The following is a 16401-nucleotide window of genomic DNA, read 5'->3' as shown; positions in this document are numbered from 1 at the left end:
ACGCAGAGCCCCAGCCAGCCTTGTGCTTGCTGAGCTGGAAACCTGCTGTTATTCTGGGGGTGGGTTGATGGAGAGCGCTCCTCTCCCCGGCTGCCTGTGGCTCACAGGTTCCTGTCACTGCTCGCAGGTACTAAAGCTTTCAGGCGTGATGTGCTGCGCTGATTTGGTTCAATCGGCTCACAGCTGAGCCATAACCCCTTGCGACCAGGTCTGAGCACCGAATGGGCTCCGTGCCAGTGGGATGGAAGAGACAAAGCTTCATCTGCTTTTCTAGAGGCAATGAGTATCTTTTATTTGCAGCTTATGGTGGGAGGGAAGGAGCACGCCTTCAGCCTGAAATGTCCTAGACAGCTCAGGCACAGAGGGGCAGCCGTCCCTGCTGGGTGCTGTGCTGCGGGGGCTGCCCTGTGCGCACCCAGAGGCAGCTGTCCAGCCCCTGGCACACCTACTCTGGCGGCTCCACGAGCACTATGCTATCCAGCTGCTCCTGGAGACTGTTATCCAGCTGCTCCTGGAGATTGTCGATGTATTGGAAAATCTCTTTGACACGGTTGCGGTTCCTGTCGATCTCATCTTGGAAAGCCTGAAGAGATGGAAGCCAAAGCAGTGCACCCACAGGCTGCCCAGCGCCCCTGGCTGCAGCACCGAGGGCTCCGGCAGAGCTTAGGGAGCGTCTCCTGCAGCAGCATCCCCACCAGCAGCCATGCCCCAGCCCCACGTGAGCACGGAGGCCCCTTACCTTCCCCGTCACAGAAGCCTGCCAGCGATAGGCGTTGGTGAGGATGTCACACTCCCGCATATCGATCTTCAGCAGGTGGACGCTGTGGGATGCGTTGACCATGTTGACGAGGGTGGTTTTGTCCACCAGAAGCTAGGAGGCAACGTGAGCGGATCAGGGGGAGGGGGGTGGGCGCACAGCGAAAGCATCAGAGCTCAGAACGAGCAGCACAACTGCAGCGCTTGGGGGGAAGAAAACAGGACCCGTGTTTCAGAGCGACAAAGCTCCAAAATTCTGAAAAATTCATCAGGATAATGAATTTATTTTTTTTCTGAAAAATTCATCGGGATGAATTCAGTGCTTTACCCTCTGCAGGGACACGGAGCCTCGCTGTGCTGGGGCATTCTCCCTACTGCAGATGGGGAAACTGAGGCAGCACCTTTGGCCCTACCTGCTAGAGCAGGGAGCAGATGCCTGCTGTGGGCTCACTGCCTCGCGGCACACGGCTGCCCCTGCGGGCAGCTGCTGTCAGAGCAGGGCTGCGTGAGTTCCAGCTCGCCCACCCCAGCAGCTGGGGGAAGTGGAAAATCGCACTTGGAAGGGTCTCTTGCGCTGCTGCCGCCGGCTGTAAATCTTCATTTTGGAGAGTCCCAGCTTCTAATCAAAGCAGTGACTTCTCCCGTGGCTCTAAATAGAGGGTGGCTTTGCTAAAGCGTAATGGCTCTCCTCCTGCAGCCAAGTGCAGCTGTTGAACAAATGAAGATTGCTTCTCTGTGGAAATGGATGGCAGCGAGGCAAAATGGGTGCACAGCAACGGTGCGTAACTGCAGCCATCTGCACAGCCCATAAAGCAGGGAGCTCCCCCGGGGGACTGAGGGGTCTGTTTTGTGTCTGTCAGCTCTTGATTACCCAGAGTAATAGGGGGGCTGGGATAATCCGGACCCAGCGAAAACACAGTGAATGCAAAACTCAAGTCAATTAGCCACTAAGCGAAGGAATAACAGAGGCAAAAAGGTCAGCAGCATTGCTGACTGGAGCACTGCAACAATCTTTGTGCTTTCTGAAAAGCTCCTGGGACCCCTGAGATCAGAGCAAGACTGGGGCTGCGGTGGGAGGCTGCATTTGAAATGTCGTGTCCTGCCTCCAGAAGAGCTAAGGGGTGGGAGACCTCCGGGTGGGGGCTGCTCCTGAAATCACCGAGGCAAACAGAGCCCCCCTGCAATAAAGTGGCGTTTGGGGTCTCGTGGGAGAAGCAGGAAGAATCTGAACAAAACCAGCTTCAAGTGCAGCAGGGAAGCTGCCTAAGTGCCTGCTGGGTTGGGGCTGTCTGGAAATCAGCCAGAGAAAAGAGCTGTGCTGGAGGCAAGAGAGATTTGCTCAGCACCTCTCCTGGGCTGCTGCCACCAGCTCTTGCAGAGCCCAGGGAAACCTGCAGTGCAGTCATCCTCTGTCCTAGTCAGCAGAGATGCCCAGCAGCACTGCGGTTCAGCCAGGCAGCTGGGACTTCCTCTAAGGAAGCTACGTTCTGGTTTAGACCTAGCTCTAGCTGTATTGAGCCTCCTGGAAATCCCTCCCTGTCTGAGAAAAGGCTGTGGCCTTCTCTTCCTGCTGACTCCTTAGTGGAGGTGAATTATTTGGTGCCCTCACCTCACGAACATCATCTGGAAGATCCTCATCAAGCTCATTCTTGACTGATTTCTCCAGGGTGTTGATGGAGATCTCTAGCAGCTTTTCATGGTGACGGTTTTCCAGGTCCCGGCACTGGGCCATCGTATAGAAGACGGTTAAGGAAAAAGCTGAGCACACCATTCACTTTGAGAGATGAAACTGGACCTCCTGTAACGAGAAGCTGAGGCTTGGAAAAAGCAACGATGTGAAAGAGAGCTGCCAGGCCTAATGCAGGCATGCAGAAAAGCACTCTGGTGTCCTCTGTCCTCACAGCAGGCTTCCAAGGGAAACAGCCGAGCTGCTGCCAGAAGCTGCTGTGATGTCAGGATTTGCACTTTCTGCTCTTAATCACAGCTCACATCAGGTCTCATCCTCACTGCTGTATATTACACTGAGACTGTGCCTGGGTTTGCGGAGGAAACTGAGGGAGGCCTCTCAGGATAAAAGCCAAGCTCTGAATATGCCAATTATTTGCACCACGCCAACAGATTTATTTATATAGGGTAAACTGTCACTGAAGTACTTCGCTGTTCTTATCTCACCTTGTTCCAGAAGACATCCGTAACACAAAAATGATGGCCATTTAAAGAAGCTTCAGGAAGAACCGCAGGTACTTCTGTGGCAAGAAAGCACATAGACAGCCTAGCCAGGTCTTCTAGGAGTTGTGTCATGCATGGTTGAAGAAAAAAAAAAAGCAAGATTCTTACAGGGGAGAAAGCTGTGTAAGTCCTACAGAATTTCAGTACAGGAGAACTTAGCCAGAGCCCTTTGTGCTTTCCAAGTCTCCAAGACAGACTTTGGGCACTTTAAATGGCCATTCCTGCAAAGCTGGGAAAACGGCTTTTCTGTTGACTAAAAATAATCCGGTTCTATTCCAAGGGCTCAGTTCTGGATTTAGGAGTGAGGCATACGTACCTCCCTCAGACGTCCACACCAACACGCTGTCAAAAGGATATATCCCTTTAACGTTTTCAATGAATGTTGATGCTATGACAGCAATGTTTTTTTCAAAATCCTTTATTAGTTCCTTAGCAGAAGGAAAAAAGAGGAAACGTTACAATGAACACTTTCCTGAACACAAAAAGGAATCTAGGAAGCACCTAAAATTGATTATAAATTGGACTCACTGCTGTTATTAGCACAGTCAGAAAATGAACTGCCTGAAGCATGTAAATTGTTTGAAAGTTGCAAGAGTTTCTTTTCTCATTCAGGGACAGAAAATCAGAATCAGCTCGCTAGAGAGAAGTTGACTGAATGATACTTACCTGGTCTCTGGAGCGAGTCAGCCGATCACTTTGAACCCTCACGTAACGCACAGAGCGTGCTGTATTCCTGCACGCTGCCATGCTGCAGTCTCCTTGTATATCTGAAAAGCCTCTTGTCAGAGGCAATAAGCAGTGCCTAGGCTTACTGCAGCTTTTGTTTTAGTCCTCAGAAACTAAAATTGCTGCTGCCTAGTGCCTCTCTCAAAAATGGCTGCCGGAGAATCTGTTAAGTGTTGCACTTACTGTCTTGATAAAACAGTTACAGCCACCCAAATCCTGTAAATCCAGAAGGGCATGCACACAGGAATGCTTCTGATCTTTCCACCAGTGATTGCAGATATATTAGGAGCAATTCAGAAAGCATTAAAAGGCGCAATCCTGATGCAGTAAGGAATCCATTTTGAGCTCCTGCTTTCTGTCACGCACATTCACAGAAGTAAACTGCTGCATCTGCTTGCATAAAGGCTGCAGATCCTGCCTGTTAGCTTATAATAGATTAGGGCTTTTTGTTTGTTGTTGTTTTTAAATGAAGATGCACATTAGGAGCCCTGCCCTAGTTTTTGAGGAGAAGTCTGGGGAGAAAAAAGGCAGCTATTATGCAAGCAAATGCGGTAAGCTGAGCAGGAACGTGTGTAATCTTATTCATAGCGAGGATCAGCTTCAAAGAATTACACTTCTAGAATCCCAAATGCATATCCCATACCATGCAGAGACTTCTGTATTCAGTCCTATGAAATGACTGAACAACTTCAACTCCCTTTCTCTAAAGCTTTGGGAATCAGCTTGGATAGATGTGAGGGAAATACCGCGCTCTGCTCTGAGAAACAGAAACTTGTTGCAAGGTATCAATGTCCAGGGCCTGACACCACCCAGATCAATCCTGAGCAAAGAAAGCCCGACATTTAGACAGAACATCAGGCTGACTGGAAGAACTGTACGTCCCTATTCGTGCAACGGGCTACTATGCAGAGGGGTGCAGCAACAGAAAAACGACCCCCTTGCATCCTGGATGGGAGGCTTAACAGGTATGTGCTTGAACCTTACCTCCAGCTGGTCAGCTGTTTGTATTTCCAAGGTCATGAGCGTCTCTGACAGCTGAAGTATGTCCTCGTTGTACTCCGCTCGTTTCGACTCAGCAATATTGTAAGTAGTGGCATGATGAATCTCATCCAGCCTCTAAACACAGAGATACATAAATTACTTATAGTTTGTGTTCAGCACTCCATTGCAATTTAATTAACTTGTTACATATGTGAGAAAAGTTCCTGCTGCTGATTAGCTGAAATGAAATGTGATGATTCAGTAAGTCTCCGGATTTACATACTGGGAAGGCAACAGTGCTGAGGTATGCTCCTGGGTAAACGATCCCGTGCAAGGCAGTGACACTGGTGAAAACACTTCTTCATCCTCCAGTCACCAGATGACTTTGCCCTTTCTGTGCTTCCAACTTTGGCTCCCTTCCGACACATTTCAGGTAAAATATATATTATATATTACATTCTTGACATTGCTGGCCATGAAGAAGAGATTAACAATTACTCTGAAAAAGAAATGCAGGCCTAAATCCTGATCCCCTTCCTGTCAAGGAGAATCTTGATTGACTTCCACGGGGTCAGGATTTAGTATTCTGAGTATGGAATACCTATCATTGCCTGACTTCCTCTTACAGCATGGATTTATTGCCCCTTCAGAATTAAATATTGACGTCAGTTTTGTATCAGGCAAGATTTATTATTTCTTGGATCAAAAAAAAAAAATCCTCTTGTGCTGAGCAACATATTATTTTCAAATCTATTTTCAAATCAAATAGGAGGATTTTCCTCCAATAGGAGGAAAAAATAAACATCTCGGGATGTCTAATACAATCCTCCTGAGAGGAAACAGAATAGGCTAAAAGAGTGAATTCTTACCAAAAGCATTGCCAAGACTTGTTTCTGAAAACTGATTACCCAAATTTTGCAGCATTAAAAGTGGGGAAGAGCAAGATATTTTCTTTCCCAACATAAGGAAGATGGGAGGTCCCCAAAAGCTCCCAAGCCACCCAAATCACACTTCTAGAAGCAGGAACTTTAAAGGTCAAGGCCTTTAATGCTTCTTTGCTCCCTCACCAGCTTCAGAGAGCAGTGTTATTTTACAGGTTGTCCAAGCTCGCGTGAAAGGATTACAGCCAGCCAAACAGCCCCTAAGAACGGTTGACAAATTCCAGTCTGCTGGGACCTTTGCACTTTTTAAACTTCTCCATCAGCTTTAAATGACTGTTAAAAGACAGTGCTCAGCTTGGGTGCTGACTCTTCCAGTATTTATGTGAAAACTGTCACCCTGACCACCGTGTCCTGCCATGGCTGAGTCTGTTGGTTACCAAACAAAGATGAACTGTCAAAATCTGTCCTTAGCCACATATCTATATTATTTAGATATATTTATTACAGAGGATCTGTTGGGAATCAAGTGCTAGTTAACCGAGCCTGCATATCAATCTCCATCAGTTGCCTTCTGGCAAATCTGCCAGCTAACATCCCGACTGGAGTTGCCAGAGCCCGTTTGCCAGCATGAGTCAGCAGGGTTCAAGGACCTGGGGACGGTGACTCAGCAGGCTGCCAGCTCGTGACAAGGCACCTAAATAAACGTGACCCGGTTTTCAAAGAGCGAGCGCTCGTGACTCTGCCTGGTGTCAGTTGTCAGGGACTCGTTCTGCTCAGCTGACAGTTTTACCAGGCTTTAGCCCCCTTGATTTTTTATTTTTTTTTTCCCTGTGGAAACAAAGTAATGATCCATCTATTATACCTGGTTACATGGGGATCCAGCTAGAAGCTACGCCCTGAGCAGTCACAATGGATGGCTGCAGTTGAGCAGAATGAAAAAAGATTTTTCTGCTTTAAAACAGGACTAGAAATGCATTACAACAATTTACCTGATTTTTCTCAAAGTTCTTTGAACTGTTGTTGGCAAAATGAACTGAATGAGAAAATGACTTGAAAACAAGCTGAATAACCTGCAATTTCCTTTTCTTCCCTATTTTTCAATGAAGGAGGAGCAGCTGGAGGCCTCAGAGAGAAGACAAGTGCCATTAACACTGATAACCCTTTTTTTTTTAAATCAGTACAATCAAAAACATTGAATGGACAGGGTCAGCATTTTCATTTTCATAAAGACCAGCAATTCCTGTGTGGCAATGAGATGTTTAACCATCTTTTTTTTTCCCCAGTAAAGCCTTGATGAACATTTACCTGGACAACAGACAGGTATCTCATGGACAAGATAACACTATGGCATATTAACTTTGTCCTACACTAAATTTCCATTTCCAGCATAGATAAAAGCTGTCCGTGTTGGCTGTGGTTTGATGAAGGGGCTGAAACTTCAAACCCCAAATCCTTTTCCTTTATAGAGCCCTAAAACCTCATGTTAATGACATTATATTAGAATCATAGAATATCCCAAGTTGGACAGGACCCACAAGGATCATCGAGTCCAACTCCTGGGTCCCCAAAGGACCACCCAAAAAATCAGAACATGTGTCTGAGAGTATTAGCTAATATAACTTCTTGGTACAGATTGATACTTTTAATACACATGCTATATATATTTTTATCAGACCAGATGTCCTGCAGAGTTCCCTTCCAACCCCAGCCATTCTGTGACTCGGCAATTAGGGACCAGGCACTGACTCCTGGTCCTGCACTATAAATCCAGGTTCATAATCCTAATTTAATGGAGTTACCCTAGTTCTCGGTAAAGTTGAAAGCTAGTACATGATGTAACAAACTAATAAAAGTATAAAGAAAATTACCTCTTTGTTTTGATTTTCAAAATCTAGGATTATTTTACTCCCTTCTTGTTGGTTGGCTGTTAACACTTCATGAAGGCCTTCGTAGAACTCGGAGACTTCAGCTTCTCGTTTTTCATACTCTTTCAAACCATAGTTAAATAGGTTCTCACACACTGAAACAAAATCTTTCCTGTATGTGACACCAGAGTCAAGGTATTTTGTTTGTTCAGTGGAGCAACAAGCATTTCTAGCTCTGTAAATTTGGGCAACGACTTACAAGCTACTGTTATGTAAACCCTGTGGTTCTTGCTGGCACCAGACTTCCTCCTATTCTGTCTGTGGCAGGACTGGATCACATTCTCTGCATAGGATTTTGCTGCCTTAGGGGTATGGAGAAAGCTGTAGCAGCTTGAGGGGAAAAAGGCCTTGAGGACAAAAAGGAAATGCATACACATCTCTGACTCTTTTGTGACACAGCAGCAGAATGAAGCGTACAACCCTATCCGTCTTCACAAGTGTGAATACAGTGTCTGTGGAGTTAATAAATACAGCTTTGGAGCCTACAGCCAGAGCACGGAATAAACTACTGACTTGGTAGCATCACAAAAATAACGTCAATTTTTCTTCCGCTATTATCTTGGCAATGGAATTGTTTCTGGAGTATATTGTAGTTAAGCCATGATGCATTTTTCCCCAACAGTGTAATGCAATTTTAAGGAAGGTCAAGTTACTGGCCTTGACAATGCTCTATTAATCTGAATGAGAAATAAAAAAAAATAAAAGTGTCTGCTTTCTGATCCCCCGTGTAGGAGCAATGATCAGAAAAATGTGCTGGCCTGAAAACTTCATGTAGCCAGCTCTGGCAGGTCATGAGATATGCAACTCATATAATTCTGATTAGTCTGTTCCCATCTCCTACCACTTCAATTTCAACATGATTTTAGCAACTGTGCTCTTACAATCTAACTGACAGAGATTTATCTTACAGCTCATTTTAAACTTTAAGTGGATTCCAGACTTAGAGACAGCACAAAGCCTTGATTCTTGAAGGGTCAGAAAAGAAGACTACTGAAATTATGTTTGATTCAAGTGAAGGGAAAGGAATATGGTAATTACAATGGGGAGAGCTTGAAACGCTGGAATCTCATGACCTGTCGCTGACAGAAGCGAGCAGTTATACAAATAGCTTGTTTCAAGCTGGGCTGGCCAGCTTGCCAGTAATACAAACCATTTGTTTGTAGCCCTCATATTTCATGAGATATCAAGCCTTAAAGCTGTCAGTGGTCTCATGGTCTCGCAGTGTTTTTCTGGCACCGTTCCAAAATTGAGCACAGAAAGTCTCAGATCTTAGATCAATGTAGCTTTCAGTCCTGGACAAAAGCAACGGATGAAGAGTCCCTGCGGATGCACCTCCTTCTTAACTCAAGTCATTAGGTTTTAGCTCTAGGTTTTTTAAACCCAGGAAGGATATGCCTGCAGCAGGTCATCCACTCCAGGGAGGTAAGCCAGTTTGGCAGCTTCTGTATCCTCTGCATACAAACTGTCAAACAGGAATGATCCATTCAGGTACTCAACAAAGGCTCTCTTTGAAAAGAATCAGAGCAATGTAAGTAAAATAAAGAGTGCTAACCTTCTGCCACTCCTTAGGATGTGTCTCTCCTAGAAGCTCTTTACCAGCAGAGGAACACCGGTGGGCTGTGCGAGTAACGATCTATGCAGACACAGTCACACCACAACAACCGATTTACCACCAGGTCATGAAAGCACCCTGCCACTGGCCTGAGAGCCATCCTGGTTCACATGTGGCTTTACTGCTAGAACTCTAGCCTAAGGACAGAAAACACTATTTAATCTTACATAAAGCACCATGACACACTTCCATGTATTGCAAGACCGTTGAGCCTTGCAGGTAAGGAGTGGGCTTCGGGGAGGCTAGGAGGAAAGAGCTGCTAGTGTCCCTCTTGTCACTTAACCTCCTCCTGCTCTTCAGCCAGTCTGGTCTTCCAGCAGTCTGGAACACACAGCCAGACTGTAACTGAAAGTACCCCTCCTCCTGGCCTTATTTTCAGTCTGTTCATAGCATTATAACAATCTCAAAGCCCTGGAGACTTAAACCATAAAACAAAACTAAACAAAACCAACATTAACTTAGGAGCAAACTTGCTGCACCATGAGAACACTAACAGTTCCCTCAGATGTGTAATTTTCTTAATCTCCCATCAGGCTGATAAGATCCCGGGGTATGATTTACTATAGAGCTTCTCAGGGTCTATATCTGCAGTTTCATTGTTCAGCCAAAAGAATTATGCTCCCCCGCATCATATGTACTCACGGCAGTTTCTGTTTTCATTCAAAAGAGATTCGGAGATCAGAAATTAATCCTAGCCTTAGTTTTAGCACAGTTGGTGTTAACCTCTCATTAAAACTTAAAGCAGGTACAGGAGAAGTCAACATCTGTTGCACATCTTTCTCCTGAGACAATACACAACCAGCTGAAGAACACGCACCTTGTGGTACTCCAGCTCCTTCTGCTTTGCCAGCTTCTCCTCCAGCTGAGCCAGGGCCTGAGCCTCCTCGTGTTCCAGAGGGTCAATGAGATAGTGATACTTTGAAACAGCAAGTTCTCGCTGAGAAACACAAAGAAATAGGGTATTTGATCAGATTACCCAGCTTTGCCCAACAAATCTAAGCGTAAGCTTTACATCTTTCTATAAAGGGCATCTAAATTACATCTGCACCTCCGTTTCTTTGTGGTCTTTTTATTAAACTACTTACGAAGTTTCTAATCCATTCCTCACCCGTTTTGTTGACGTATTATTCTGCCTCTGCATTCAATGCATCTGAACTGATTCAGTCCTAAGCAATTTTGAATCTACCAGTTTCCTCATCTTTAGGGTTTTTGTTTGTTTTTTCCTTTGTTTGTTTTTAGCAGGATTCCCTGTTTTGACTTTGAATTTGAGATCTGACTGGATTTACTACTGAGTTTAATACATCTACCGGGGAGGAGATGGCTCATCCGAGGAGTGGATGGCAAGGTAGTAGCAGGGGCAAGAACCTAATTAGCTTGCCACTGAAGCTTGACAAACTTAACTGTGCAATTCTAGGGCATACAGGCTGTACAAGCAGGGACTAGACTCAGTGACCTGGAAAGCCCTTCCAGTCCTATGGTAAGAGTAGTGCATGTTCCAAGTACAGCTCCTGCTCTGTACCAAGCAAATTTAGAATTAATCACATTCTTCGGTTATTACAAATAACAACAACAACAAACTTCTGTGTTCCCTTCAGTCCTGGGATCAAAAAGCAGTCCCATGGGCTACCAGTGCTGGTGTATGGTCCTGTTTTCAGAAATCAGGAATGGGAAATGCATTCGGATGGCACTTCCTTGCCTGGATAATCTGTCAGTCCAATACTGAAACAAATTGCTCCGTGAGCAGCAGGACCACCAAGCCTGCTTTCCTCAGGACTTTTGTCTCAAGACTGCTCTCTGAGAAGTCTTGCACTCACACTGCAGCATCTCTGCGGCAATATTAACCAGGCCCCTCTCCCACAGACAGCTGCTGATTTTCACAAAACCTGTGAAGACACAATACCTTTGACACCTCTACCTCTCTGCCAGGTTTGATAGAATCTGGCCTGCAGGTTCACAGCTGTTAGGTGAAGAGGGAATAAACACTGCATGTTTCCGTAGGTCTAATTTCTGCGAGGAAGCTTCCCCACATGCTAGAATATTGCAGGCATACCAACAAAGCAAATGCTCTGCAATTTGGTGCCCAATTTCACGAGAGGGAGATGCAGACATACTTACTGTGGTGTCGCTCACGCGTTTGAAGTCCAAGTATACCAGATCTGGAATGTGAGCAACAACAAACAGCACATACTGCTCCTCTTCACAGAAAGGGTTCCCTGTGAGATTCAGTGTGCGCAACTTCTTAAACCTCCTGAGATAAACCACCTGTGCCGACGGGAAAGAGATGCCGTGCTTCCCAGCGCCATGGAAACACACGGTTCTGAAATTCATTGCTCTTATCACAGTTCTGTTGCAGTACGTATCCCGCTCAGCTGCCAAACACAGGCGAGATTAAATTACAAGTTTCTAATGCTCTGGGGAAAAGGAAAAACTTAAAAGAGGCATCGTGAATGTGTAAATGATGGGTGTATGAAGGAGGCCTTTAGTCTTAGGGTGGGGGACAAATCACAGATCTCATATTGGTAAACTGCCCTCAAAAAGAGCCCTTAACAAATCCTAGCCTTCGCTCCCTCCTTTCTTCAAATGTTGCTGCTTATTCCTATTCCAGCTCTCGTGGGAACCAATAGGACTTTCCCCACAGATGACAGCAGTAGCAAAGCCAGGCCCCCATGAGTGAATAATCTACATGAGAAAAAGCTGAAATAAGCACTTTAAACCTGGATGGTTTACCAAAACTGTAACTTAGACTCTAGAGAAAGTGAAATCCTAAGGAGAATTTTCCCTTGCTCAGATGGCAACCACCAGTTTTAGAATATTTGATCCTTTGGTAAGGAACAATTGCAAAGACAGGGAGCACTCACATCTTCCAGAGCAGTCAGGTTATTCTTTCCTATGGAGAAAATCTGTAGCTCTTGTAACGTGTCCATATGCTCGATTTTAGATATTCTGTTATTGTAGAGGCTTAGGTCCTGCAGTTTGACAAGGGTATCCAGGCCCTCAATTACTTCAATATTGTTGAAGGACAAGTCTGGGGAAGAGTATAGAAATCAAAAGTTTTACAAGCAAAAGTTAAATCATTTCTAACAGAATACCCTGATCCAATTCTTGCATTTAGCCTGGGTCATGATTTAGGAGTCTACACACAATGTTTTCCTCAGGGGTGTTCAGTGTCCCACAGGAAAGGGTGAGCATAAATTCGTCATTCTTTGAGTTAGGAAGCACCAGACACTTCTCCTTACAACTGCCCACACAACTCTTATATAAGAATGAAGACATTCCACACAGAGTCCACATAAACAACCTCATAGTGATTTCTACCTTATGGGGAAAACCAAAATACAAGAAAAGAGGCAGGGAAAGGCCCTTACAAGGGTGGTATTTCTGTGACAAGTTTGACATTCCCTGCCTTGTCTTTCAGACTCTTGCCTGCCATGCCAATTCCCCCAGACCAAGATATGTCAGCTCCACGCTCACAACCACCCTGCTGTCAATGGAGACATGCTCACTGCACCTATTTCACTCATTAATATTTCCTCATCTCATCCTGCCAGAACTTCCATCCTAACGCCTACACTCACCACAGATAAGGGCAGCCTTTGCTTTCGGGCCAGTCAGTACTGAGTGTTTCAGGAGTCCAAAGGCAGTGACGAGGTCTGCATCACCCTAGTCCCTGGATGGCTAAGGCATTCACACAGCAGCTGCTGAACCACCGCAACCTTTGGGCGAGCTGAAACCCATGAGAGTGCTTCAAAACACTCTGCTTACGCTGTGCTGATCAGCTGTTGATTCACAAGTGCATTAGTCATCTGCCCAGTAGAACGGTGCAGACAACAGGGCGGAAGAACTCATTAGACATTTCAAGATGTTCTTATGAGCCAAAGCCCCCATGCTATTTTCAGTGGCAAGTGAGGATATATTTACACTGCCACCCAATAACAAAGCTGCAGCTCCCAGCGAGTGCTGTTAGCTAGGAATCTGTAGCAGCAAGGTCACTGATCCGCCCAGCATCAGAGCCCGCATCGCTGAGTGATGCTGCTGTCCATATCCTGAGTTTTTAGTTGAAAGTAGTCAGGTAAGACTACAAGGACAGGTGCTTTTGGGGACAACAAAGGCAACAAGCCCTTAAGCTCGTAGGGATGAAGACAGCACCGTGTTTCAGGGGGTTCCAGGCTCCAAAATGCTTGCATTACCTTTGAAAACAGCATACAGATTTCTAAGTCACAGGGGAGTTTCCATAAATATTTACGAAAGTCACCTCGAAATATGAGTACAAAACCTGGAAACAGCCTTGAAATCGCAGCTTCCTGTTCCTGCCACACCAAATGTATTAAAACCAGGCTGTTAAACATTTGAAGGATTTTTGTGCAGTACTGATATTCATGCCTTTTGACATTTGACAGTCAAATGAGGAAACACACCGACAGCTAACAGCCTTCCCTGGGAAAGCTCATATCAGTTGTGTTTGAGGAGGAATGTGACGTCCTGGCTTTATCACAGATTGCTTTGCACCTGAGAAGGCATCCAGCCCCATACGCCTGCATCTTACCGAGCCAGACAAGGTGAACCAGACTCTCCAGAGCTTCTATCTTCTCAATGATGTTGTTGTCCAGCTGCAGTTTAGTCAGATTCTCAAACTGCCACAGATTATCAATCTGCAGGATATCTAAAGGCACAGGAAAAAAATAAAACTGCTTTTTAGGTGAGGCAGCTTTCAGTTTAACAGACGTACTACCTTTCCTAAGGAAAAACACCCAGTCTTACTTCAAAAATGATTTTCAGCAGCTTACAACAGTGTGATTACTGCCCTAGAGAGCTGAGAGGTCCACTGGCTGGATGTGATTTCAGTGAAGCAGCCCAGTTAACCTCAGTGTCCTGCACCAGCACACACTGCTCATCAGCGATGCCAATGAGCCACTGAGGGGATGCTGACTGCACTCTACAGTGGCTTTATGAATCCTCTACTAGGAGGCCTTGACCTTCATTTTCCTTTCCAGCTCTGAAAGCAAGGTTTGGGATGAAACTCTGCTTTTTTTGCTGTATTTTCAGGCTACTGCTGGCCAGCTACTGCTTTTGTAATTCACGCTCCTGCTCCTGGGATTTTCTTCACAGGAGAACAAGTTGGGATCTAATGTTTCTGTGAGGGTGGCAGTTTAGAACTGATCAATATCACCGCATTTAGCTTCCTCCAAAAACAGAACCACAAGGGCAGGCTGGTAGGCATTACAGCAAAACGTTAGGACCAAGGTGACAGAAAATACAGAAAACTCTTGCTCCCAATTCTTTTCCCCGCGATGGCTTCCCAGCAGGTTTCACTAGGTGCTGTTGTTTATTGAGCACTCAATTGCACATACAAAATGGTCACACAGTTCTCTCTTGTATTTGTAAAGAAATACATGCAGGATCAGGTAATTGAGAGCACGTCCTAAGGAATTCATCCAATATGTGCATTATTTTACTGGAGCATGCAATGAATAACCAACAATTTTGTCCATGAAATTATATATCCCCCAAACGCTCAAATATCGAACCAAATGTTCTTTCTTTTCATTTTCTGAATGCAAGTTTACGACTAGTTTGACAGTAAGAGATGAGTTTTGATAACATTACGGATGGCCAGAGGAAGCTACCAAATTGGAGTGTAATCACCACAATCTGCCACGTAGCTCTCACATAGCCACCAGAGCTGGCAGAGCCTGCCCAAAATTTCATTTGGCCACGTACAGAAGGGCCCAATAGGCCTGTGGCCTGTAGGTGTCACCACAATATAGATGTTAAATAAGAATAGCACTGACAAGAGCAGCATAAAGCCAAGCAGCTTCAAAGCTGCCCACAAGCAAAGCCACCCAGTCCTCTCAACTGAAACTACTTCATACACGCGTGACTAAAAATCTAAGTCCTGACATTATTTTTCACATAACAAACCCAAGCTGATCATTATTGTTTAATTGCTGGGTAGCCACCTAATATTATTGGAGGGTAAGTGAATTAAAAAACATATACATGTTCTGATACTCACTTCTAAAACTGAGCTGTAGTTCCGTCACATTTTTGAGGTCAACACCTTCACTTTTGGCGAGTCTCCCTATGTCCTCTGGCCATTGCTCTTCAACTGCTTTCTGAAGCATTTCATCGTCGATAACATTTGGCTTGATGCTGTTGTACGACTGACTCATTTTTAGAGGATATCAGCCTTAATGGACAGAAAAGAAAGAAAAATTAAATCCAGTGCCTGGCTGCTATTTCTAATGCTCATTGAGCTGGCACGATAACACCAAGGAATTAAGAGCACAGTCGAGTATTAAGACCTAACGCCTCATAGCTGATGTCAAAGATGCACTTGACTTTTATCACAAGGTCACCGGTGTGACTTTATGATAAATGGCACAGCCTTCTCACCACATTTGAGGGTTTTTTTGTGGAGAATGTTAGATTCTGGCCAGATAAATGGAGCAGGGGAGAAGCTCTGGGCACAGCCTGTGACAGCCACGGCCCAGCACCTGCTGCTGAAATCCCTCTTTGTGAAGAGGGCATATTTAAGGCCTTGGGCACCATTTACACTTAGCCTTAAAAGGTACGTTGAAACTTATAGGAAAGTTTGATTTACAGAGCAACTACACAGTATTTATAGCAGATAATTAACAGCAGCGATTCGCTGGGTTTTAAACACCAATTTCATAATAAAAGTCAAAAAAAAGTTGCCGAAAAAGGAGAATTATAAAGAGCACAGCAGTTTTGTGAAGACATTTAATGCAGATCCCCAGAAAAGGCTGTCAGATGGAGCCCATACACACACAGACTCCTTCCCTGCGGGACCAGGCACAGTTTATTCCCTGCCTCTGCCGTTCCCAGACCCCTCACGGAGCCCAGGCCCAGGCCCAAAACCAGGCCCCGCCACCCCCTGCCCTGGTTGCTAAGGAAGCCCGGGAAGCGGTTGCTAGGGGAAGTCACGTGACCACCCGGGAGAGGGGTGGGAAGGGCGAGCCGCTAATCAGTGCGCGAGAAAACCGTGTCAGCCAATCAGCGCCCCCCAGCGTGCCCCGGGGGCGGGAGGAGGAGCGTACGATTGACGTCGCGCTTGGCCAATGGTCTTGCAGAACGCCGTGCGCGTCGCCCAATGAGGAGTGCCGCTAGCGGCGCCCCTGCTGTCCATCAAGCAGAGGGCGTGGGAAGGGCGGGGACCACCGCGGGGGCGGGGCGTTCTCTTGACAGTGACGGGCGCGCGCCTCGACCTATAGGAACACGGGGCGTGCGGGAGAGGACCAATGGAATGCGAGGAGGCGGGACGTGCTCGGCA

General features: G+C 45.8%; 1 protein-coding gene across 4 annotated transcripts; it reads right to left on the bottom strand.

The window, feature by feature from the left end:
- Window positions 1-261: 261 nt before the first annotated feature.
- DRC3 (dynein regulatory complex subunit 3) lies at window positions 262-16065 on the bottom strand. 4 transcript variants are annotated; one of them, XM_072023652.1, is made up of 13 exons: window positions 15959-16065; window positions 15124-15297; window positions 13654-13770; window positions 11969-12135; window positions 11226-11372; window positions 9928-10047; window positions 8893-9004; window positions 7442-7617; window positions 4696-4827; window positions 3343-3413; window positions 2366-2489; window positions 740-871; window positions 262-583 (listed from the first exon to the last, which is right to left on the bottom strand). In XM_072023652.1, exons 2-13 carry the CDS (start codon window positions 15278-15280, stop codon window positions 446-448), a joined length of 1593 nt encoding a protein of 530 aa, XP_071879753.1. In that variant the 5' UTR covers window positions 15281-15297; window positions 15959-16065; the 3' UTR covers window positions 262-445. The 4 variants fall into 4 exon arrangements, with proteins under 4 accessions (XP_071879753.1, XP_071879752.1, XP_071879754.1 ...); XM_072023651.1 differs by having other exon boundaries at window positions 15899-16056; XM_072023653.1 differs by having other exon boundaries at window positions 15895-16047.
- Between the last annotated feature and the right edge of the window lie 336 nt (window positions 16066-16401).

The sequence above is a fragment of the Anas platyrhynchos genome, chromosome 15 (genome assembly GCF_047663525.1).
Source record: "Anas platyrhynchos isolate ZD024472 breed Pekin duck chromosome 15, IASCAAS_PekinDuck_T2T, whole genome shotgun sequence".
Lineage (NCBI taxonomy): Eukaryota > Metazoa > Chordata > Aves > Anseriformes > Anatidae > Anas > Anas platyrhynchos.
The sequence above is the reverse complement of the archived record's forward strand: the minus strand, read 5'-3'. Positions and strand labels throughout refer to the sequence as shown.